This window comes from Salmo salar, chromosome 20 (assembly GCF_965601325.2).
Source record: "Salmo salar chromosome 20, fSalSal1, whole genome shotgun sequence".
NCBI lineage: Eukaryota > Metazoa > Chordata > Actinopteri > Salmoniformes > Salmonidae > Salmo > Salmo salar.
Genome location: NC_138310.1, coordinates 62,158,936 through 62,184,343, shown reverse-complemented (window position 1 = coordinate 62,184,343; position 25,408 = coordinate 62,158,936). Strand labels below are relative to the sequence as shown.

Below are 25,408 nucleotides of genomic sequence, written 5' to 3'. Positions count from 1 at the left end.
GCATGATATAAATGGCCAGCTGCTGAGGAAATGTCTGTTTTAACTCCAGAGCGGATCACTCAGACAGTGGAGATCACTAAACACACAGTGGACATTGAGGAGAAGGGCGTCAAGCTGAAGCTCACCATCGTAGACACCCCTGGCTTTGGAGACGCTGTCAATAACACTGAATGGTATATGTCAAACATCCTTCCTCCATAGGACTCTTCTTTGATGTCAGTTTGAGGTACAGTTGCAGTATGGCTCAGTATATAGTAGGAGAATGACTGTCTGCGATGCCTCAGTGCTGATGTCTCTCCCATCGCCCTAGCGTGAAGTCAGTGGGTTAGGGTTGGTTAGTTGTAGGGTGGCTGTCTCTGCAGTATTGCCTCAGTGCTGGTGTGTCTCTGTGTCTCCCCACCGCCCTAGCTGGAAGTCAGTGGCGGACTACATCGACCAGCAGTTTGAGCAGTACTTCAGGGACGAGAGTGGACTGAACAGGAAGAACATCCAGGATAACAGAGTCCACTGCTGCCTCTACTTCATCTCTCCCTTTGGACACGGGTACATCAGCTACGACATGTCGTCTCTGTCTCAATACTCTTTAAATGGAGTCCTTTCTTCTGTTGAGATAAACATATTGGCTGTGTCTCAATAGTCTTAGATTAGTTTCCTTTCCCCTTCTACCTTCCTTCCTTCACTTCCACTGATAGGGTTTCCACTATGCACCATGTTGGTTTGCACCATGTCCCATGCATTCTAAATGCATTGGGTTTCCCTGGAATCTAGAACCACCCTTGCTCTGCTGCCTCCAGGGAAATCTGCATCTCGGGCAGTGCTAAACGTTCAACGTTCTATCCATTTTGAGGGCAGATGCTACAGTACTAAACTTTCTCTCCAATCGTTGGGGTACATGCTGATGCGGTACTTTTATCTGACGGTCTGTTTCACACCGGTGTGTAAGTTGCACTGTCAGTAGCGTTGAAGCACTGCTGCAAACCTGTAATAAGGAGATAGCTCCCTCTGCTGACCACTATTGGATACTACTACTATCCTTGAAAATATGGGTTAATGAGGATTACCTTCATTTGGATTACCGTAATTATCCCTTTATCTCTTAACCATATCGAAGTTTTGTCAGTGTTGTCTATGTCCGTGTTTCCACATGTACAGTGTGTTTTGGTTGTTTTCTCAGTGTTGAGTTGTTGTCCCTAATTGTAAATTGCTCTGGTCATTTAGTCTGCTAAATTACAAAAAAATATATGTCATATCTTGTTGTCTTGTATCTGTCTCAGTCTGAGGCCTCTGGATGTGGAGTTTATGAAGGCCCTTCATGAGAAGGTCAACATTGTGCCCATCCTGGCCAAGGCAGACACACTCACACCCACCGAGGTCAAGAAAAAGAAATTCAAGGCAAGCCACTCTCTAACTCTGCTTGTCTGAATACCATGGGTGTGTACAAATAAGAAATGGACAGGGTTCATTGGTTTCTAAAAACATTTTGCTCCATCCTCAATCACAGGATTCCAAACAGTAGTTTATTGTTCTCCTCTTCTCTCTGTCCCTCCCTCCATCCTCTTCTCTCTGCCCCGCCCTCCATCCTCTTCTCTCTGCCCCGCCCTCCATCCTCTTCTCTCTGTCCCTCCCTCCATCCTCTTCTCTCTGTCCCTCCCTCCATCTTCTTCTCTCTGTCCCTCCCTCCATCTTCTTCTCTCTGTCCCTCCCTCCATCTTCTTCTCTCTGTCCCTCCCTCCATCTTCCTGTAGATCCGAGAGGAGATCCAGCAGTATGGGATTAAGATCTACCAGTTCCCAGACTGTGACTCTGATGAGGATGAGGACTTCAAACAGCAGGATCAGGAGCTCAAGGTGAACCACATTTATCCAAACCTCACATCACTAGTTGAGGAAGTATGACAACATAAAGGACACTGGTCATCATAAGCAACCTGTCTGCAATACAGAAATACTGGGATAGGAAACCTAGATTAGAGATGATGTCCATACCCGTGTTATTATTGAGCACACAGCCTTGAATAGTTATCTGTTTGTGAATTATATTGATGTATGTGTGCCCTGGTGCACTAGAGGGCAGGCTGTGGCTGTGCATCCAGACCAGGCCTGAATGGCGTTTTGGTAGATAAATGGTGTCTCAGTCTCTCCCCCTCATAGAGCCGTGTCTGTGACCTCATGTGTCCTGACAGTGTGCTCTGTCCATTTCTAAGTAGACTCCAACACCATTGTTAAGTTTGCCAATGACACAACAGTAGTAGGCCTGATCACTGACAATGACGAGACAGCCTATAGGGAGGAGGTCAGAGACCTGGCCATGTGGTGTCAGGACAACAACTTCTCCCTCAACGTGATCAAGACAATGGAGATGATTGTGGACTACAGGAAAAGGAGGACAGAGAACGCCACCATTCTCATCGACGGGGCTGTAGTGGAGCAGGTTGAGCGCTTCAAGTTCCTTGGTGTCCACATCGCCAACAAACTAACATGGTCCAAGCACACCAAGACAGTCGTGAAGAGGGCATGACAACACCTTCCCCCCCCCCCCAGGAGACTGAAAAGATTTGGCATGGGTCCTCAGATCCTCAAAAGGTTCTACAACTGCACCATTGAGAGCATCCTGACTGGTTGCATCACTACCTGATATGGCAACTGCTCGGCCTCCGACCGCAAGTCACTACAGAGTGTAGTGTGTACGGCCCAGTACATCACCAGGGCCAAGCTTCCTGCCATCCAGGACCTCTATACCAGGCGGTGTCAGAGGAAGGCCCAAAAATTGTCAGACTCCAGCCACCCTACTCATAGACTGTTCTCTCTGCTACCACACGCAAGCGGTACCCGAGTGCCAAATCTAGGTCCACTGCATTGTTAGTTAAGGGCTTGTAAGTAAGCATTCACTGTTGTATTCGGCGCATGTGACAAATAACATTTGATGAGAGAGAGAGAGAGAGAGGGAGAGAGAGAGAGAGAGATCTGCATTGCAGCATTTTCCGCATTCTGCATTACCTCATCTTAACCACAGATATATTCCCCCCACTTTGTACTTTATTCACCTCTTTTCCTACCCCTGTCTCCCTCCTCCAGGACAGTATACCGTTTGCCGTGATCGGCAGCAACACGGTGGTGGAGGCCAAAGGGAAGAGGGTCCGGGGTCGTCTCTACCCCTGGGGCATCGTGGAAGGTAACCCTGTTACACCATTATTATGTAGCTGTTGTGTGTGGGGGTCTTAATATGTTAGGGTTGAACTGGGATGTGGACATGAAGTTAGGGTTAGGGTTATAGTTGAGGTTAGGGTTGTACTGGGATGTGGACATGAAGCTAGGGTTAGGGTTATAGTTGACGTTAGGGTTGAACTGGGATGTGGACATGAAGTTAGGGTTATAGTTGAGGTTAGGGCTGGGGTTGAATCCGGGATGTGGCCCTGAAAGGTTTAGGGAAACACTGTCCTAACATAACACACACTCTGTTACTTTTGACAGTGGAGAACTCGGCACACTGTGACTTTGTGAAGCTGAGGAACATGTTGGTGAGGACACACATGCAGGACCTGAAGGATGTGACACGGGAGACCCACTATGAGAACTACAGGGCTCACTGCATCCAGAGCATGACCCGCATGGTGGTGAAGGAACGCAACCGCAAGTATGGACACACACACAGACCAGTATCTCACTCACCGTCGTGTTGTTTATAGCTTGGATCAGGTATCTTAATACTGCATGTATTGTTACTCATATACAAACATAATGTAGCTCAACTACAATTCACACTAACATACAGTACCAGTCAACAGTTTGGACACCTACTCAATACAGGGTTTTCTTCATTGTAGAATAATAGTGAAGACATCAAAACTATGAAATAACACATATGGAATCATGTAGTAACCAAAAAAGTGTTAAACAAATCAAAATAAATTACATTTTTGAGATTCTTCAAAGTAGCCACCCTTTGCCTTGATGACAGCTTTGGACACTCTTGGCATCCTCTCAACCAGCTTCATGAGGTAGTCACCTGGAATGCATTTCAATTAACAGGTGTGCCTTGTTAAAAGTTATTTTGTGGAATTTCTTTCCTCCTTAATGTGGTTCAGTCAATCAGTTGTGTTGTGACAAGGTAGGGGGGGTATAGAGAAGATAGCCCTATTTGGTAAAAGACAAAGTCTATATTATGGCAAGAACAGCTCAAATAAGCAAAGAGAAATGACAGTCCATGATTACTTTAAGACCTGAAGGTCAGTCAGTGCGGAAAATTTCAAGAACTTTGAAAGTTTCATCAAGTGCAGTCGCAAAAACCATCAAGCGCTGTGATGAAACTGGCTTTCATGAGGACCGCCACAGGAAAGGAAGACCCAGAGTTACCTCTGCTGCAGAGGATAAGTTTGTTGGAGTTACCAGCCTCAGAAATTACAGCCCAAATAAATGCTTCACAGAGTTCAAGTAACAGACCCATCGCAACATCAACTGTTCAGAGGAGACTCCGTGAATCAGGCCTTCAAGGCCGTCATCAAGGTGAAGGGTGGCTACTTTGAAGAATCTAAAATATATTTTGATTTGTTTTAACACTTTTTTTGGTTACTACATGATTCCATATGTGTTATTTCATAGTTTTGTTGTCTTCACTATTATTCTACAATATAAAGAAAAACATTTGAATGAGTAGGTGTTCTAACTTTTGACTGGTACTGAATAGTAACAAACTCTAACAAAATATACACCCACATACTGTCAACCATATTGTCTTTCTCCGTTCTACTCCCGTAGTAAACTGACCAGGGAGAGCGGCACAGACTTCCCCATCCCTGTGATACCTAGTACCACAGACACCGAGACGGAGAAGCTGATCCGAGAGAAAGATGAAGAGGTACAACGACGACACTCAGAGCACGAACCAGAGCACGAGCACAGTCACGATGAGCACTCAGACCGACCCCTAGAACCCCACTCTGACCCGGGCCTAGACCCAGGGCCTGAACCTGAGGCCTCTTGAGTCCTCCAGGCTGTCAATCATATTGTATATACATTCCATTAATACATGCAGGTGCCCCTGAAGACCCCAGTCAGGTGTGGTGATTCTGGTCTGAGGAAGGGTCAGGGGTGAGGGGTGACAGTTGGCCCCTACAGCAGCACCCCTAAAACAGCACCCAGCCATGAGGTGCACATGACCTGTAAGAGACGATTAGATCTGGGTACAAATAATGTTTTATATTCAAATACTATTTGAATCCAGGTCTGGCAGTAGAATATAATATGCCAGGTCGCGCTGCCTGGGTAGAGTAGTGTTGTAGATGGAAAGAAGCTCTCGTGTGGTTCTCTTCTCCCTGTTTGAGTCTGTCCCTGTTCAAAAGCACCATCGTGCCAATTTCATATAGTTATATTATTTATATACAGTATCAGTCAAAAGTTTGGACACCGACTCAATCAAGGGTTTTTATTTTTACTATTTTCTACATTGTAGAATAGTAGTGAAGACATCAAAACTATGAAATAACACATATGGAGTGCTGCATCAGATGACCTGTCCTCCACAATCACCTGACCTTAACCCAATTGAGATGGTTTGGGATGAGTTGGACTGCAGAGTAAAGGAAAAGTAGCAAACAAGTGCTTAGCATATGTGGGAACTCCTTCAAGACTGTTGGAAAAGCATTCCAGGTGAAGCTGGTTGAGAGAATGCCAAGAGTGTGCAAAGCTGTCATCAAGGCAAAGGCTGGCTGCTTTGAAGAACCTAAAATATTACATATTTTGATTTGTTTAATACTTTTTTGGTTACTACATGATTCCATATGTTTTATTTCATAGTTTTGATGTCTTCACTATTACTCTAAAATGTAGAAAATAGTAAAAATAAAGAAAAACCCTTGAATGAGTAGGTGTGTCCAAGCTTTTGACGGGTACTGTATATATTTTCTGATTAAAAGCTGATAACTTTAAAGAACCTTAACAATACTTTAACAAAAATACCCTAACCTGAGATTTGAACCTGATGCCTGAAGCCTACCCTGAGACCCACTTGTGCAGCTTGAGTTTTGGTGCAGATCTTCCATTGATATCAATACATAATTTACGCAAAAATAAAGTTAAGCTTGTGCATATCAAGCTAGGTTCCCCCCTGAATGACATGAGCCATTAAAAACATAATACATTTTTTTCTGCTATTTCCTCATTTTTTGTATGTAACCCTTCCCATTATTAAAACGTTGGAAACACAAAACTGTCACCATAATTTCATCCTATTTTGATATGTGTGTGGGATTGGGGGGATGCTATGAAGGGCAAATAATAGTGTTTCTGCAAGTGCCATATCTTTCACACTTATACTTCATATCACAGTATTGAATTATCAGGCTCTGTGTGTAGTAATTACTGAAATGAATGTGTATACCTGACTGAACACACACACAGTCACCAGCCTCAGTCACATGGTCTCCAGACAAAGTAGAATGGGGTGGCAAATCGTATCAATCAGTTGTCCTCCGCTGGCTTGTTAGTCATTGGATATGGCTTGGTCATTGGTGCAGTGATGTAGAAGTAATGGTCATGTTCCAGGCCACCTTCAGCCTGTCTTTCACTCATTGGACTACAACTGTATACATGACTGAACACACACGCATCCATCATCATCATCAGGTCACATGGTCTAAAGACGCAATAGACTGGGGTGGCAAATGGTATCGATCGGTTGTCTGTCAGCACTTCTGGCTTAGTTGTGTTTTGGATAGGGCTTGGTTATTGGTGCAGTCATGTGGAAGTAATGGTTGCGTTCCAGGCCACCTACATTGCAGTCATGAAATGTAGACAATCACTACTTCCGCATTTGTAGTGTTCTGAGACAATCAGATCTGTGTCAGATCTCTGCAAATGCAGAAGTAGTGTTTAGCATTATAGGAATCCATCAATATGACTTAATAATCTGATAGACTGGTATGGGGAATCCTATTGATCTGTTGTCACATAGCTGTCTTTGTTGTGATTGGATAGCGCTTGGTTATTGGTATGAGAGTTCCTAAAGCCTGTGAGCATCTCCCCAGTCCCTTTCGCATTCTGTGTTTTTTTTGTATTGCTTCATGTCCCGGGTGTTTCACTGACAGCGGCCTCTTGTCTCTTTTCTCCACAGTTGCGGCGAATGCAAGAGATGCTCACAAAGATCCAGGAACAGATGCACACGCAGAAGGAGGCCTATTAACCCAGGCTACTACTAGAACCCCTGTCCCTCTGTAAATGCAGGCCCCCTCTTTCCACTACTAGGGTGGGCACCCCTAGTACCACTCTACTCTAGTCCACAAACATTGTCTACTCCAGCTTATCCAACCTCAACAGCCACCACTCCTCATTTAGTCAATAACCCTCACTATCAGAGACTGATCCACGACCAGGCATGAGGTATTCACAGACAGGAGGTGGCATGGAGAGAATTTGCCTTCTCTTCCAACAACATGGAAGTCCTGTGTCTCCACACCTGTTGTGGAAACTCTAACGGTAACAACGGGCACTCCTGTCGAGTGCCATTTGTTGAGCACAACACCGGGCCGGACAGCACCGAGCTAACCACCTGCTTGTCCTTAAAGGGTTACGGCCGGGTCCTGCCTGCCCTCTTTCCACTCATAGTTTACCTGTGGTCTTGTCAAGATAACTTTTTGCCTTCCAGTTCATTGCTAACACTTCAATGTTCATTGATGTTTCTCCTTAGTGAACTCTAACCCTGACATTTTAAGGGGTAGACTGTAGGGAATGTGTTGTCCTGTCCCTCTGCTAGGTGTTTGAAAGTTTATCTCATAACAAATTTAGTTGTGTGGTCTTAACCACCCTAGACAAGGTCTGTTGTGAAGGAGGTTGGCCTGCCCAAATATTTTTTATTGTCATGCACAATTTTTCCCCAAGATAATTTTTTCAATGGTCATTTTCAATACTATAGATGGTCATACAGATAAAATGTGATACTTTTTTTTTACTACAATGTTACATTTGTAAATGTTTTTGTTACGGGATTGCAGCTATCACTTATTGCTTTTATTTGCATTGCTACACAGAATAGCGAGAAATTCCTTGTCGTGAAATGAGTCATTTTTTTCACCATTTTTATTTTTAATTTCAACAAATGTTACAGAAGTACTGTTGGGTGTTTTTTTTGACAAATGTATGTTAATAGGGCTAACTAATGTCCTTCACTCTCCCAATTCCAGCATGCTCAACCATGGGTTGTTCATTATTGTATTTTACTGAAAAGGAAACCCACTACTTTCAGTTCTGATATCTGTAATGAGAGTTTGCTGGAATATTGTTGACTTGCAGCTCTACAGGGTCGTCCTCAGGTAGTAGTAAAACGTTTTGCAGCGAAAATGAAAATGTGTGTTCTTAGACTGGGATACAATCCGATTATAGGCGTTGCGACTTTTAAAGGCAATTTCAGATTAAGCTGACATATGCAGCGTTTACGTGATGGGATCTCTGCGAACGCAGAGAACATTGCCTTTTAAAAGCCGCAGTGCAAAACCTGCGATCGCACAAAATCCTGGCTCAAATGGACAAGTTCCAGCATTAACTCCCATTTAATGTTTTTTTTCTCACTGAACATGATCCAAGAGGAGAAAATAGAAGCCTTGAGCTAACTATGTGCCAGCCAAGAGATGCTGGCCTGGGGACCAAGCAGACAGGACAAGGCCCTTATTCTGCCGGAGGTCAGGGGGCTAGAGAATGACAGGGTCACTTCAGTAAGGTGCCTGCTAGTTTGTGTGTATAGTGTCTGTTATAGAGGTGTCTGACGTAGCAGGCCTTCATTAATGGGTGATATTTTTCTTGATTATGTTTGTGGACATTAAGTTTTGAAGTACATTAGTATGAGTGGATGATTTTATAATAGAGAAATTGTAATTACTTATCATTTAGGTATTTTCCAATCCCATGTTTCCCCCCAAGAATTTTGGCTTTAAACACTTTTTTTTCATGAAGATGATGAATAGTTGTGCATATGTATTTATTTTCCTCAGGTGCAAATGTCAGAGTTCATTCACAAGGAACAAGTCATGAGACATAAAAATATACATTTGTTTGGATTATTAGTATCATGAGTGCCAGAAAAATTGATTGAAATAATCAGAATAAAATTTTATTTCACATTCCCTTTGTAAGCAACATTGGACCCTGATTATATTTGTTCAAGCCTCATCCATCAAAAGCTTAGAGATTCACCCACAGACCCAGTCCAAAATCACACTAGAACAAAAGTAGGAAATAAGATTGTTTGTTTTATAAGAATGTTGTCATACTACTTTTTCTGAATATATTTATGTAATAAATAACTTTGGCCAGGATTCAATCCGAGCGCAGATTGGCAACGCTCCAATAAAGGCATTTTCCCATTGAGCCAACATATGCAGCGTTTACCGTGAATGTGGGCTCTGAAAAAGTGTATTGTGGACAAAGCTCGCTCGGATTGAATCCAGCACTTTTATAAAGTCATTGAGGAAGAGAAAGGATGCAATGAATTGTAATACAATAATAAAGGAAGTAACATCTTGGCTCTCCATTCTAGCCATTTTCTACTACTCCTTTCTATTGCAATAGGGTGTTTAAGTGAGCCTACACACACCCTAAAAATGTAGATCAAATAAATTGACCAAAGCAAGAAGTTATAAATGTAATAAGATTTATTAAGTATCTTAAGCATTTTCCACTTATGCATTTAAATGATTTCTCTTTTTACATAATGGACAATTAGATCTAAACGTAGCCCAAAATGTACAGGCAATATAGAACTTCCACTTTCTCCATAGGGAAAACAAACGTTGTGGAAAGAACTCTGAAAGCTCTCCCGCGGTATACAGTACTGTACATGGTCACAGAAAACAGCTGGCATAGAAATCTACATATGAACCAAAATCACCAATCTACATGCAAAAACAGGCAAATCTTTAAAATACACTAAATCCATTATTGAATGTGTACATACATACTGTTCCATTCCACACTTTTTAAAAAATGTTGTGACTACCATGTCCATTCTTCCTCCCAAAGACAGACACACACATAAGAACATTCATTCAGATTAAGTGAAGAGGGACACAGTCAGGTGCTGTTTTTGCGAGTGCTATGTACAGTTGTAAACCAGTTTTGCTTTAATTGGGGTTATTAAGTAGCATATCAAAGTGCTAGAAGTTAAAAGTTGAATCTCAGCTACACAGGTCGTGTAATAGTGCAGTGGACGGCTAACATGAGAATCTAGATAGAGTTGATATACCAGATAATTCATATGGGTGGTGGAAAAAAAGAGGATAAAATGGCGTGACTGCCCGACCATGCCGTTTAACCCCAAACTGCCACATTCACTTCAATGCTCTACCATGACACTGCCGAAGGCCTTATTTAACAAGATCACTGCTGCAACACAAACAAGATATGCCTCACTATATAGCTACTTTATTACACATACATAGATACTCCAGGAGCAATTTACAGTGATTGTGCCTGCTATGGCTCCTGCTCTGCCATTAGTAAAAAATATATATATAAATCGCGGTAATATGTAGCCACTTGAGTATTGTAGTTTTACTCCTGTGTTAAACTGAGTGGTTCAGTTTTGGGAAAAGTCCTCACAGTTATACTTTACATCACCTGGTTCAGATGTGCATGGTGGAACTGGTAATGCCAACATTTGGGTTTGATTCCTGCTTGGGCCACACACACTGAATATATGTTATTACAAACTAGTACACTCAATCATTTTACATGCAGTTGTGGTTTACCACCACCAGGGGAAGCCTGTGGAACATGCAGTAATATGACAGCGCTGCAGTGGGAGAAGAATGGCCAGGCCGTGTTTTAGGTTTCACTTCACAGCCATGTGCCTGGGTAGTGGGAAGGGGAGGTCCCAGCAATCATGTCCTCAATGTGCTCCTTTATGGCGCTTAGTTGTTAGTGCATGTGCACACACACACACACACACACACACACACACACACACACACCTGATCCCATGCTGACGTGCCAACACCTACCAATCACACAGCCAGAGAGCCAGTCTCTCTGACCCCGATTCAGCGGTCTGAAATTGGACGCTTTGCCTTCTGGTCGCATCAAGGCCCGTATCCACAAAGTGTCTCAGAGTAGGAGTGCTTATCTAGTATCAGTTTAGACTAAAATCATAATGAATAAGATTATACGGGCAGATCCTGGATCAGCACAACTACTCAGGTGATTTGTGAATATAGGCCCTGGCCTCTGATAGCAGTGGTAGACTTCAGTTAAATCGAAAACCTTGGTGCTTTCATAATAGCAAATAGTGGCACCACCAGTCATTAGTAGTGTGGTTTGTAAATACTCTTGGCTGTGGAATACATGACCCTGTACCAGAAATATAAAAACCGGTCTTGAATGAAAATATGCAGGTCTGACTGCCTTGACATTGGATGACGTCCTTCTCTCACTATTAGCTACTGTTTTGCTTCTGGAAACGTGAACCAGGAGGAGGGCCAGACAGAGAACCTCTCCATGTGATTCTCTCCACTGCATCCTATACAATAACATCACACTCCATCAACATTACCATCCTGGACATCATACTCAGCCCAACAACATTGGCTGTCTTTCACCTCATAACCATTATACATATATATATATATTTTTAATTAATTTTTATAGTTTCTTTTTGGAATGTTTTGAGTTACTTCTTATTGGCAGCCGTAATGCATCAGGTTAGTTAATAATGCAGTTTGTGAATCATCAGTGAATATGAGGACTTGCGTCCAGTATGAAGACGTTTACATTTGTTTGTCAGTACAGTAGTCCTGGTGCCTGCCTCACTCTGGGCCTGCTTCAGTCGCCCTGGGCTCTGAGTCTGGGCTGGTTCCTGTCCGGCTGGTCTGCTCTGAGGCCGATGGTCTCCAGATCTGGAGGTCTGTCTCCGACTTCAGCCTGACTCTGGCCACCTCAGGGTGGGTGTGGCCAGTTCATGTAACTTGGTTCTCAGGCTAGCGTCAGAGATCAGGCTAGCTTCAGAGTGCTAACGGGGAATGAAGGCATGGTCACCATAGTTACAGGGTTCAGCAGCTGTTGGTGATGTGTCACCACCTGGGCACCAACTGCCGTCTGCTTTCCCATGATGGTGGTTGTGCCCTGGCTGGGGGCAGTACCATTGACCTGGGCGAGAGTATGGGTGATGTGGCCCACCATGGCTGGCTGGGTGACAGCCACAGACTGGGGGTAGATGGTGGGTAGATGGTGCTGGCCCAGGTGGGTAACAGGGTGGATGGGGATGTCTCCGATGGGCTGGTGGTGGTGCCCTGGGGCCAGCTGCATGGGGGCTGAGGAGGAGGGAGCTAGATGGGTGATGTGCTTGGCTCCTCCAGATGAAGCCTGGATGACGTGGTTGACGGCCTGGATGACAGAGGCGTGGGAAGCAGAGGCGTGGGCAATGACTGTGGGCTGGAGGCTGGGGGCCTTTACCATGTGAGTATGAGCGTGGGCGGTCACTACGTGTGTGTGAGCGGGGAAGAGGGTGCTAGGGGAGGTTACGATGTGTGTGTGAGACGATAGGAGGGCCTGGATAGGGGTGGTGGTGATGTTGGATGCTGTGGTTGAGAATGTAGCCGAGACAGCCAGGGCTGACAGCGGGTGGGGGTACGTTTGGGCCTTGTGTTGGCTGGAGATGTGTTGGGTGAGGATGGAGGTGGTGGGGGTTATGGAAGTGGGGGTCACAGTCTTGTACAACTCGGGTTGCATGGCTTGTTGAGGCACGGTGGGTAAGGCTGCTGGAACATTCTCCTCATCCATGTCGTCATCCATGATGTCTTCACCCTCTGTGTTAGACAGAAAGAACACATTAACTTTACGCTAGATAACGTCGCAGATATGATCGCTTTGCACATTCTTAAAACACTGTGTAGGAACTAATGTTGGTCTTTCTATAAACAGTGTGACATTGGGATCAACATTTCAAAATGGTTTGAAACAATAATAACAACAAGGATTTTCATGAAGTTCTACATGTGTACTTAGAGGAATGAAAGTGAATATGCGCAAATTGGCCCATAACTCCACCTATACAACAGCCTAGGTCTAGTTCTATACAACCTTTAAACAGGGTTTATACAGACACTGGCAAGTCAAATTCAAGGACTTTCAGGGACTTTTTCCAAGTAATTAATTGCAGTTGATCAAGAACCTCAAATGGTATACATATATAGCCTTCCCTGTAGCTCAGTTGGTAGAGCGTGGTGTTTGCAACACCAGGGTTGTGGGTTCGATTCCCACGGGGGGCCAGCAAAAAAATTATGAAATTGTATGAAATGTATGCATTCACTACTGTAAGTCGCTCTGGATAAGAGCGTCTGCTAAATGACAAAAATGTAAATGTATACAATTTTATAAATGCATAGAATTGTAATTATAGGGTCTAATATAGAACTATATAGCTATGGTCCCCCTTATATCTTAAACCAGTTAAATGTAACCGAAAATGTAATCTACATAATCCCCAAAGGGAATTATTTATCATGAGGGCCATAAACAATAACTAGTAATGCTGCATACTCTAAGAAAGGTTCAAATCTCACCTTTCTGGTATTTTTTTTTAAATAAATTGCTGAGGTAGTCACTTTTGAAGAAGTTTAAGTACAAATATGAAAATAAATGTAAACTCAGCAACAAAAGAAACATCCTCTCACTGTCAACTGAGTTTATTTTCAGCAAACTTATATTTACACGTTTTTTATGAACATAAGATTCAACAGACAAACTGAACAAGTTCCACAGACATGTGACTAACAGAAATGGAATAATGTGTCCCTGAACAAATGTAATGTAAATAATGTGTCCCTAAACCAAAGCATGTTGTTGTCATACCTTGTACATAGACTGCTTACAGTGTAAGGAAACCAATGCCATTGTAATTTTGGTGAACTATCCCTTTAACTGGTCAAGAAATACACCCATGCTAATGTAAAGCGTAAATCAAAAGTAACAGTCAGTATCTGGTGTGGCCACCAGCTGCATTAAGTACTGCAGTGCATCTCCTCCTCATGGACTGCACCACATTTGCCAGTTCTTGCTGTGAGATGTTACCCCACTCTTCCACCAAGGCACCTGCAAGTTCCCGGACATTTCTGGAGGGAATGGCCCTAGTCCTCACCCTCTGATCCAACAGGTCCCAGACATGCTCAATGGGATTGAGATCCGGGCTCTTCGCTGGCCATGGCAGAACACCGACATTCCTGTCTTGCAGGAAATCAGCCATACTGCTCGTTCTGTGCGTGGTGGCATTGTCATACTGGAGGGTCATGTCAGGATGAGCCTGCAGGAAGGGTACCATATGAGGGAGGAGTATGTCTTCCCTGTAACACACAGCGTTGAGACTGCCTGCAATGACAACAAGCTCAGTCCGATGATGCTGTGACACACTGCCCCCAGACCATGACGGACCCTCCACCTCAACCCTGCTCCAGAGTACAGGCCTCAGTGTAACGCTCTTACTTTGATGATAAACACGAATCCGACCACGAGATAAAACCACGACTTGTCAGTGAATAACACTTTCTGCCAGTCCTGTCTGGTCCAGCAACGGTGGGTTTATGCCCATAGGCGACATTGTTGCCGGTGATGTCTGGTGAGGACCTGCCTTACAACAGGCCCAGAAGCCCTCAGTCCAGCCTCTCTCAGCCTATTGCGGACAGTCTGAGCACTGATGGAGGGATTGTGCGTTCCTGGTGTAACTCGGGCAGTTGTTGTTGCCATCCTGTACCTGTCCCGCAGGTGAGATGTTCTGATGTACCGATCCTGTACAGGTGTTGTTATACGTGGTCTGCCACTGCGAGGCATCTCACATTGCAATTTATTTCCCTGGCCACATTTGCAGTCCTCAGGCATGCTGCAAAGGAGGCATAAGGCACATTCATGCAGATGAGCAGGGACCCTGGGAATCTTTCTTTTGGTGTTTTTCAGAGTCAGTAGAAAGGCCTCTTCAGTGTCCTAAGTTCTCTTAACTGTGACCTTAAGACACGAACAGCTTACAGATGGTAGACAATTAACGACCGTTCAATAGGTGCATGTTCATTAATTGTTTATGGTTCATTCAACAAGCATGGGAAACAGTGTTTAAACCCTTTACAATGAAGATCTGTGAAGTTATTTGGATTTTTACAAATTATTTTTTGAAAGACAGGGTCTTGAAAAAAGGGACTTTTTTAAAATTTATTTATTTTTACAAAGAAAAACTGTTTGAATAAGGCTTGAAATGACTTGCTTTCTACATATAGTATATTCTAATTATAAAAACAACTATCTATAAGATTTCACCTTAACTGTAAAATACATTTTCTAACGGTCTCTTGAGCAAAGCGTCTGCCCCCATCGCTGTGAACTTCACAGAGCTCTAGTTTGGCTTCCTGATCTCGTCTTTCATCTCATATTAAAATTGTGTCCGTCTATGACAAACATTGTTTAAAATGATTTTATTACTGGCTCTAAATCGATCTCGGATCGCACCAGCGACAAAACCCCTCTCTCCTGCTGCACTATGACGTAAGGATTCCAGGCATATGCGTTGTTAGTGGCTGTGATGTAGGGTTCAGCAAGGAGTTGGACAGTCAGAAGAGCGAATTAAATACTAGGAGGGACATCCCAGCTTCAAGTGGTGTCAGATTTCACATCCTGCTTCACACAAGCAAAAGAGACCTACTCCTGTGTCGGTGAGAATCAGGGTTATCGTTCAATGCAAGCCATTTTTGATCTATGGTGTCCATAGATCTATTTTTAAGCAAAACGGTTTTCTTAATTAATGTGATTGCTTGGTTAAATCGATTGATTGAGCGTACCTGAGGCAGTAGAGGTAGAAGCCTGGTCGTCTTCTGGTTGAACCGTCTGTCTGAGAACACGGTCGATCTCCATGACATTCATCCATTGGCTCAGCTCGTTCTTCAGCTCAGCCAATCGCTGCTGAGTAGCGATTTTCTCCCGCGCCAGTCTCTCCATCTCATGCTCGTACTCCTTCTCCTTGCGCTTCAACGTCTGTAAGACACAGGAAGAGAGGAAATCGATCAGTACAGTTTGAACACACACCCATTTATAAATGGGGAAATCAAATATTTCAGAGAGAGCCCGAATTCTGCAATTTGATTATAATAAAACTTTGAATTGAAGTTTCACGTTCCACACAAGTTCTTCAATAGAACCAGTGATAGGCCGTCATTGTTTAAGAATTTGTTCTTAACGGACTTGCCTAGTTAAAAAAAAATAAAAAAATTGTCTGGATTCTATTCCAGGTGTAATTGGTCCTCAATGTGTACATTGAGTTTACCTAGTCATAATTAAAATCATACATACCAATGTCATAAACCTCCCCATTTGTGTTCATGTAAAGTAAAAGCTGCTATCCAGACCTGGGTTGTTTTAGCAACAGCCGCGGGACCACATGCATAAACCATTTATCTCTTCTAATCAACTTGACAAACAAGCCACCCCTTAGTGTATTCGTTATGCTGTTCACTTCCTTGTCTGTGACAGTACATCAAACAACCAATGATAACACCAACACTATTTCCTGACCCCATGGTCTCTACTTCATCTGTCAATGTTGAGACAGAGACAGGGCAATATACACACTCTGACCAAGAGATCCTTCTCTCTCCCTGTACAGAAACATGTTATATTACTGTCAAAACGACACCACGGCCACATCCTGAGTGTTTACAACAGTGGATAGATAATGTTTCTTCAGAAGGTCATTGCTGCATCTACTTCACTTCCACGGTAGGCTGAGCTGGATTCCAGAGGAGCAGAGGACAAGCCCCTCTGGGAACACTAACTAATACTCTCGGAGTGTAGCACTACTGTTGTTAGACGCAAGCATCAACATCCTCTTAGAGACTGCTTGGGTATGCCTCCTTATGTGGGCCCCTCCAGTTTTCCTCTTTGCTCGCCTTGCTAGTCCCCACAAATGTTCTTTCTAAACCACATGGACACTCATTTACTACTCTAAAAGCATTACTCACGACCATTTCACAGGACTGACAGCAGTCTAAAATAAAGTCTTGGGAGAACCATTTCCATGTCTGTTGCTTCCTTTGACTGGACAAGCAGAAGCAACAGACATTAACCTACACCAGCAGCATGACCTGGCAGGCAGCATGACCTGGCAGGCAGCATGACTGTGTGAAAGGAAGAACAGACACAGAGAGACCTGGATAGAGGGAGGTGCTGGGCAGTGGCTCTCTGACCCAGTTTCTTTTCCTGGTCAGCTGACAAAGGCCTGACAAAACAGGCTGTAGTGGGTGGGGCAGGTCTGTACGGAGGGAGAGCAGCAGGCACAGAGAGATTATACTGTCGGTCTGCCTGGGAGACAGAAAACAACTAGGAAGAACACCATGATGGAGTCTGCCAGGACAAGAAACCTTTACATTGACTTTATGAGAGACATAAACACTGAGTTTCATTCCCCCTCTTCCAGTGAGTATTGCCCAATCGACTATGTTCCAGAAGACCATGGAATCACAACTAGCCAATCAGGACGAAGCTAAGAAGACTAGAATCACGACAAGGCTAACAAGGCTGGACTCATCTATGACTCAGAGCCATAAAGCTGTGTGCTCACAGACCTGGACTTCCTGTATCTGTGTATAATGTAGCTGTGTGTGTGAGACTAGGTACACATACTACATTTGTACAATTGCTATACAGTATGGAAGTATAAACAGATGTAAGGCCAATTGCGGGTCTTCAACCAAGATTAGATAAGATGCTCTGCTGTGCTGTCACTCACACAAGCCCAGGCCCCTCACACAAGCCCAGGCCCCTCACACAAGCCCAGGCCCCTCACACAAGCCCAGGCCCCTCACACAAGCATGCACACTGAAACACAACCCCAACCCTATGACCTGTCTAAATCTACATGCGTGAACTGCTCCTTACCTTGGAGGGCAGAAAGGAGATGTGTGTGTGATAACACTATGCAGCCTATAGGACAGGAGAGGTGTGCGTGTGTGTATATATATGAGACGAGACTGTTCTGCAGTCTAAAGCTAAAGAAGATCAGATCTGTCATTCTGTCTTGATTTAAATGTTAGGGTAGAGCTAAAACGATTAAGACAGCCAATCTGGTGTTGTTTAAGGCTCTATCAGTCCAGTAGAAGGCGTACTGCTGCAGACTCCCCTGACTGGCTGGTGGTGAGTCACCTATGGTCCTAGACAGACCCCAGAGGTAGGTGTGTCTGTGCCCGTCTCATCCAGCCGGTTTGGGTGGTCTTTACCACCAACATAACTATATGAATAATGACAGCACTCTGCTCCAATCAGACCGCCCCCCTCGTTTTGTTGTCACGGCAACAGCTGAAAACCACCATTGTTTCCATGGCAACATGTCAGGTGATAAGCAGCACACTGTCCCAGTGCGTCAGTTGTACAGCGGTAGAATATTAAAAAAGGCATCAGAAACGTACATCGGCGACCAAATAAACAATGCTATAACAAGGTTAAAAAAAACAATAGAACGCAGTCATAAAGCCAACGCTGTAACAGGGAGACAGTCATATGTGAATGCAAGTGTGGGGGCATGTCTTTTGCAAGCATGCTCATGAACACACAGTGGAATTCTGGGCCTAGTGCTATGACTCATACAGCCAGAGAGAGACAGAGTGAGCGCCCGCGAGAAAGATGCTGCATGTACTACTCACTGCTCTACAAACACCCACTGAACTCGCTCTGGTACAACGACTATGGCCCCACCTCTGTCGCTACACCATCTAGTAGCTAGCTGCTTCTAGCCATTAATACACCTCCATCTGCTTGCTATACTAGCCTTAGTTGCCATTCGTATGCACTTGGCTGTTCAATACTGTCCTTGGAGAAAGTCAAAACACTCTGCAAGGCAAGCTGTACTACCACCGTAGTCTACACAAGCAAGGATATCTGCCCCAGCCCCCATTCAAGAACAGAGAACACACAGCAACAGCTAGGGTGAGACAAGCCAAGAACAGCAGATGGATACTACAGAACACATGACAGAGAAAGCATGGGCGCATCTCTTCGGTATCAGCCTGTACTGATCCACCTACTACTACAGCGCATTCGGAAAGTATTCAGACCACTTGACTTTTTCCACACAATACCCCATAATGAAGAAGCAAAAAAAAACTGGTTTAGACATTCTTGCAAGTGTTAAAAAAAAACTGAAATATCACGTTTACAAAAGTACTCAGACCCTTTACTCAGTACTTTGTTGAAGCACCTTTGGCAGCGATTACAGCCTCGAGTCTTCATGGGTATGACGCTACAAGCTTGGCACACCTGTATTTGGGGAGTTTCTCCCAGTCTTCTCTGCAGATCCTCTCAAGCTCTGTCAAGTTAGATTGGAAGCGTTGCTGCACAGCTATTGATCGGGTTCAAGTCCAGGCTTTGGCTGGGCCACTCAAGGTCATTGAGACTTGTCCTGAAGTCATTCCTGCGTTGTCTTGGCTGTGTGCTTAGGGTCGTTGTCCTGTTGGAAGGTGAACCGTCGCCCAGTCAGGTCCTGAGCGCTCTGGAGCAGATTTTCATCAAGTATCTCTGTACTTTGCTTCGTTCATCTTTCCCCTCGATCCGGACTAGTCTCCCGGTCGCTGAAAAACATTGCTATTGGCCAGGTGATGAGCGGTGCCTGGTTTCCTCCAGACATGACGCTTGGTATTCAGGCCAAAAAGTTCAGACATCAGCATCTTGTTTCTCGTGGTTATATTGCTTTAGGTGCCTTTTGGAAAACTCCAAGCGGGCTGTCATGTGCCTTTTACATCTGACCTGATTGGTGGAGTGCTGCAGAGATAGTAGTCCTTTGGAAGGTTCTCCCATCTCCACATCGGAATTCTGGAGCTCTGTCAGAGTGACCATCAGGTTCTTGTTCACCTACCTGACCAAGGCCCTTCACCGATTGCTCAGTTTTGGGCCGGGGGGGCAGCTCTAGGAAGAGTCTTGGTGGTTTCAAACTTCTTCCATTTAAGAATGATGGAGGCCAGTGTGTTCTTGGGGACCTTCAATGCTGCAGAATTTTGTTGGTACCCTTCAACAGGATAATGACCCAACACACCTCTAGGCTGTGTAAGGGCTATTTGACCAAGAAGGATCATATGACCTGGTCTCCACAAATCAACCAAACTCAACCCAATTGAGATGGTTTGGGATGAGTTGAGTTGGACCGCAGAGTGAAGGAAAAGCAGCCAACAAGTGCTCAGTATGTGGAAGACTTGCTTGGGCCAAGAAACACGAGCAAAGGACATTAGACCGGCGAAAATCTGTCCTTTGGTCCGATGAGTCCAAATTTGAGATTTTTGGTTCCAACCGCCGTGTCTTTGTGAGACGCAGAGCAGTTGAATGGATGATCTCTGCATGTGTTTCTCCCACCATGAAGCATGGAGGTGGTGGTGCGTCGCTGGTGACACTGTCTGTGATTTATTTAGAATTCAAAGCATACTTACCAGCATGGCTACCAGAGCAGTCGGCTGCGATACGCCATCCCATCTGATTTGCACTTAGGTGGGACTACCATTTGTTTTTTAACAGGACAATGACACATTACACCTTCAAGCTGTGTAAAGGCAATTGACCAAGGAGAGTGATGCATCAATGACCTGGCCTCCATCACCCGACCTCAACCCAATTGAGATGGTTTGGGATGAGTTGGACCACAGAGTGAAGGAAAAGCAGCCAACAAGTGCTCAGCATATGTGGGAAATCCTTCAAGTCTGTTGGAAAAGCATTCCAGGTGAAGCTGGTTGAGAGAAAGCTTTGCATACGCTTGGCAATCATCAAGGCAGAGGGTGGCAACTTTGAAAAATCTCAAATATATTGTTATTTGTTTAACCCATTTTTGGTCACTACATGATTCCATGTGTTATTTCATAGTTGTAGAACATTGTAGAAAATAGTCAAAAAGAAAAACCCTGGAATGAGTAGGTGTCCAAACTTTTGACTGGTACCATGTGTGTGTGAGTGAAGGGGTCTGAATACTTTCCGAATGCACTAAGTCCCTACCATCCTTAGAAATACTGAAAAAGAGCCCTGCAGCTACAAGGCAGTCCACGCTACGACAAGGGAAGAGGGGGAGAAAGGGAGATGAGGTTACAATTAGCTTTTGTTTCATTCGCACGTGACAAAAATGACTCCCTCCCTTCCCCCCGCCTTTCCTTAGAGGAGTAGTGGGGCCTGGTTTAGATCTGTTTGTGTGAAAGAAAGTAGAGCAGGTCTCACTGTGCCGTGTGTGTGTGTGTGTGTGTGTGTGTGTGTGTGTATAAACACCGCTCAGGCGGCATGACATGCAATGCGGGTGCTGAGCACATGGCCCCGCAGAGAGAGGAGACCGAGGGGGAGGGAGAGGAGACCGAGGGGGAGGGAGAGTAGCGGGGGAGGAGGGAGCAGCCAGGCTGTACTCACTGATTCACTTTTGCAGCACAGCGGAGACAGATTGCGCTAGGCTAGCCTAAGCTAGATCGCGTGAGCAGCAGGCAGCCAACCACGTCACAGACAAGCTACTCCTTCAGTGCACTGCGCTTGGTAATTAGCCTGGGGGACACCGGTCTTTTCACTAGCGTTTGTTGTGATCATCTGTAACCGTAAACCTTTCTGTTGTCTTCTCTCTAGGTCCCAAGTTGGAATAGAAAACTTCAAGTGGCTCCAGGCAAAAACAAAAAAGGAGTCGCTTTTTAGTGGAAAATACCTACTTTAGGGTGTGTGTGCGCAAGCGCTATGTGCGTGCATCCGTGTTCAAACTGGGTGGTAAGTGGCCTAATTTGAGAGTTCTTGCCATGTAATGGGTTATACAGTCGTAGTGTTCCAGACCTTGCTGCATTGTTGTCAGTCACTATGCGGAAGAGTTGCTGAGGACGAAAGGCCACTATCAAAATCCTTATCAATCTTTGACTGGCACTGTACTTTGCTAGAATGAGAGCACCATGAACAATACAAACATTGCAGACAGCAACTGTGCCCTGTTCTCACCTCCTCAGTGGTTGGCAGGGGATGGAGTGGTAATTACCGGCTGTGTGGAAACACACTTCTCTAACATCCGTTATATTCAACCTGTGAGTCGAAATGTACTTTATACAGACAGAGCTGGAGGAAATGACACAACATGTAAGATTGCTGTGACAGCTTGGGTAAAGGAACAGTACGTTTTCGTAAAACTGAAAAGAACAGAACAATTCTGTTGCTCTTGAAAATTGATGGCTCAAACCTGACCAAGATGCGGTTTCAACACTGCAATAACACTGCTTCAAACAGAAGATACTGGAGGCATCAGTATCCCGAGACTAAGGCTCAGTCCTAAATGGCCCTCTATTCCCTATATATTGCACTAATAGAATATGCCATTTAGAATACGGTTTTATCCAAAGCGACTTAGTCATGTGTGCATACATTTTCGTATGGGTGACCCCGGGGGGAATCGAACCCACGACCCTTGGCGTTGCAAGCACCTTGCTACCAACTGAGCCACACAGGACTACCAGGGAATACTTTTGACCAGGTCCCATAGTAGCTCTGGTCAAAAGTAGTGTACTATATAGGGAATAAGGTGTAATTTGGGACGCACAACTAAGTATGCCTTGAGTACCTGCCTAGATTACCTCAACAGGTAGCCTCAATTGAGTCTAAATCAACACCAACAAAGAATTTCCAAAGTGCCCCGAGTTCATTTCCAGGCTCCTCCAGGTTCAGACCCCTTTCAGTTGGTCTCCTAGTAAATAGCATTAATGTTCAGCCAGGGTTAATTCCCTTCTGTGTTAAACCACTTAGATGGAATAGGAGCTGACCAAGGAACAAACAAACACACAAACCCCAATGAGGACAGACCTGTGGAAGTAATATTTCACTATTCCAGCTTGGGTCAAAGCTCACACCCTCACGGGGGGGTGGAATGATCCAAAAACACAATCCTCAAAACACACTGACTGTCCCAATAATATGTGACGGGGTCTGGTGTTGCTTTGAAAGGACGTCTTTCAGAATCAGAAACGACCAACTAGGTGACCCACTTACTATATAGACTTCTTTTGATGACGTAAATGCTTACAAAAGGCATGGAATCAAAGAAGAAAATAAAACACTAACACTTCAAATCCTGTGATTTCCTCTCAATAGAAAAGTTCTCAACCTCTAGACTTAATGAATTAGAAAATGTAAAAACTGAAATCGTTGAGTCAAATAATTAAATATTAACTAGGTTAAAATCTCTGCCTGTGAAACTCAAAACATGAGCTACTCTTAAAAACAGAGAAATTATCATATTTGCAAAATCAAGTACTTTGTATTATATTTATAATATATGATTTGTAGTGGACATGAGCAGCTTCCCCACCACATGGAAAAGCACATTTGCCCTCCAACACACAGCTCTTCTGCATCCCAAACAGGTTCCGTCAGAGTCCTTCTGCCGCCAGTGAAATCTAATAGGCTGGTTAAAACGAGCGTGGTGTTTACGCGTGTCCCCTCCCTCCCAGGCAGTTCCAGCCGAGGAGCTAGCTCTAGCACTGAGCTGTGGCTGTGGGCGGGGCGAAGAGGAGGGCCCATCACGGGGTGACATCATATAGCTCTGGCTAGCCATGTGCTCTCTGCTCATGTGGCCCTGTGAGCAGAGTGAGGCAGGATGGAGGGAGGGATGAAAGAAGAGAGAAAGAGGGAGGAGCCCCAGTGCTGAGCACGCCAGCATTTAAGAGTCCCAGCCATGGCGCAGCATAGAGTATACAGCCTCTCTCACACACACACAAGCAGCAATTAGGTCAGATAGAGAAACACATCCCACGTTAGACAGCACAGACCACATCATAGGAAGTCGTAAAATCTAAAAATATAGCGTAACACATAGGACAACAAACTACTGTAGGAAAAAGTATTGAGAAAAACATCAAACCGAGAAGCATGCGGAAGTAAAAATCTGCTTGCGAGCAGCAGAATCTTGGAACATTACACACCAGTGTTGGTTTAGATACCACAAGAATCCTACTAACACGTGATGCAGGCAGGCAGCCTTATATTCAAGTTCCTCGTTCGGTTTGGTCTCGCTAGCTTACTCACTCTCGGTCACTTCTATGAAAGGAGGAAGAAATTTAACAGAAGTGTGACTTGACTTCTCAGCAGAGTGGCTGTTGGCGAGAAGTAACCTCACAGTGACACTAACCTCAGCGCAAAACAAGAGACATGCTCTGATAAGACACCCAGCCTGAAGATGAGTCTGTATTCATAAAGTATATCCTAGTAGGAGTGCTGATCTAGGATCAAGTCCCTTCTGACCAAAATACATCTTATTCATTATGATCCAAAAGGCTAAACTGATCCTAGATCAGCACTCCTACCCAGGAGGCCATGTTGCTCAACAAAGATGACAGACACAGGGCTGCCAGCGTCACTGTCCAAAGATGAATCAAATGAAAACTAATCCTCTGCCCAAATCCTCTTATTCAACCTCTCTGGTCTGGTCCTCATTGGTCACATTAGCAGACTACACTGCCGCTATGCTGCCCCTAGCCTAAATAACAAAAAAGGTTGAAGAGAGGGGATCAGGAAGGAGCAGCGGGGAGAGGCGCGTGCAGTCGGAAACGTCTGCCCTGCACCGTACTGTCCATGTCTGAACGACAGCAATCACACGCAGTACTTTTAAACACCCCTCCATCTCCTTTTCTTCTCACCCCTCCCTCGCTCTCCCCCAACCCACCACTATTGGAGCTCAACCAATAACAATTAGGGAAGAGAACTGCGTGACTCAGCACGACTTCTACTACTCAACTGTTACCAAGAAGAGAGGCCCGCAATAGGCTAGTGTGTGTACTCAGCTCGTCTATCAGGAAGCGCCTGTCTCAGTCTGCCGTCCATAGATATGAGTACTGAGAAGGAGCCGCTTACAGTAAACTGATGAATAAAGGGAAGACCAGAGAATGTGGGCGTGCTGTAGCACTGGCAACATGAAGCAACTACACACATTTTGGCCTGTCACATACTTATAACTTCAAAGTAATTCAAAATATTTTAAACGGTATTTCGGTCCTGCAAACATGCATTACTTAAGCTGGAAATAAACTCAATCTCCCTCATCCAAAAAAAACAAATTCTGATTTCCCTCTTCACTAAATAAGCTCAAGCTAAATTCCTACGGCTAAAAATGGAGACTGCCCTGCAGTGCAAATACATCAAGAGTGGAAAATGTCTGTAGTTGTTTGTTTCCCGGCCGGTACATGTGCTTTAAATACACCCTAAATCCAGCTTGGCTGTCGAGTAGGGGTGGGGGTGCTGGGTCAGTCTGCTAGTCGAGCACGACACTAGAGGGGGAGGCAGGGGGAGGAGGGAGATTTGGTGACATGAGTTCTGTGGACCCACACTGCCCTAGTTTCCCGCTCTCCTAGCCCTGCCTCCCAGGGAGTAAAACCCCACCGCTGCCATCAACACACAGGATCAGATCCTCACCAGCAGAGGAT

General features: G+C 44.7%; 2 protein-coding genes across 6 annotated transcripts in view; one reads left to right on the top strand and one right to left on the bottom strand.

The window, feature by feature from the left end:
- LOC106581048 (septin-4) overlaps positions 1 to 9,516 on the top strand; it is a 70,240-nt gene extending 60,724 nt beyond the window's left edge. For all 4 annotated transcript variants that reach the window (XM_014162739.3, XM_014162738.3, XM_014162736.2 and 1 more), the window contains 8 exons: positions 50 to 173; positions 409 to 543; positions 1,275 to 1,392; positions 1,746 to 1,847; positions 3,075 to 3,171; positions 3,471 to 3,633; positions 4,755 to 4,854; positions 7,108 to 9,516. In XM_014162739.3, the coding sequence (XP_014018214.1) occupies positions 50 to 173; positions 409 to 543; positions 1,275 to 1,392; positions 1,746 to 1,847; positions 3,075 to 3,171; positions 3,471 to 3,633; positions 4,755 to 4,854; positions 7,108 to 7,176 (908 nt within the window). In that variant the 3' untranslated portion in view covers positions 7,177 to 9,516. The remainder of the gene's footprint in view (positions 1 to 49; positions 174 to 408; positions 544 to 1,274; positions 1,393 to 1,745; positions 1,848 to 3,074; positions 3,172 to 3,470; positions 3,634 to 4,754; positions 4,855 to 7,107) is intronic.
- Positions 9,517 to 9,619: 103 nt separating this feature from the next.
- The window catches only part of LOC106581049 (max-binding protein MNT), a 36,004-nt gene continuing 20,215 nt past the window's right edge, over positions 9,620 to 25,408 (bottom strand). For both annotated transcript variants that reach the window (XM_082966623.1, XM_082966624.1), the window contains 2 exons: positions 15,797 to 15,989; positions 9,620 to 12,784 (listed from right to left, as the gene is read on the bottom strand). In XM_082966623.1, the coding sequence (XP_082822749.1) occupies positions 11,970 to 12,784; positions 15,797 to 15,989 (1,008 nt within the window). In that variant the 3' untranslated portion in view covers positions 9,620 to 11,969. The remainder of the gene's footprint in view (positions 12,785 to 15,796; positions 15,990 to 25,408) is intronic.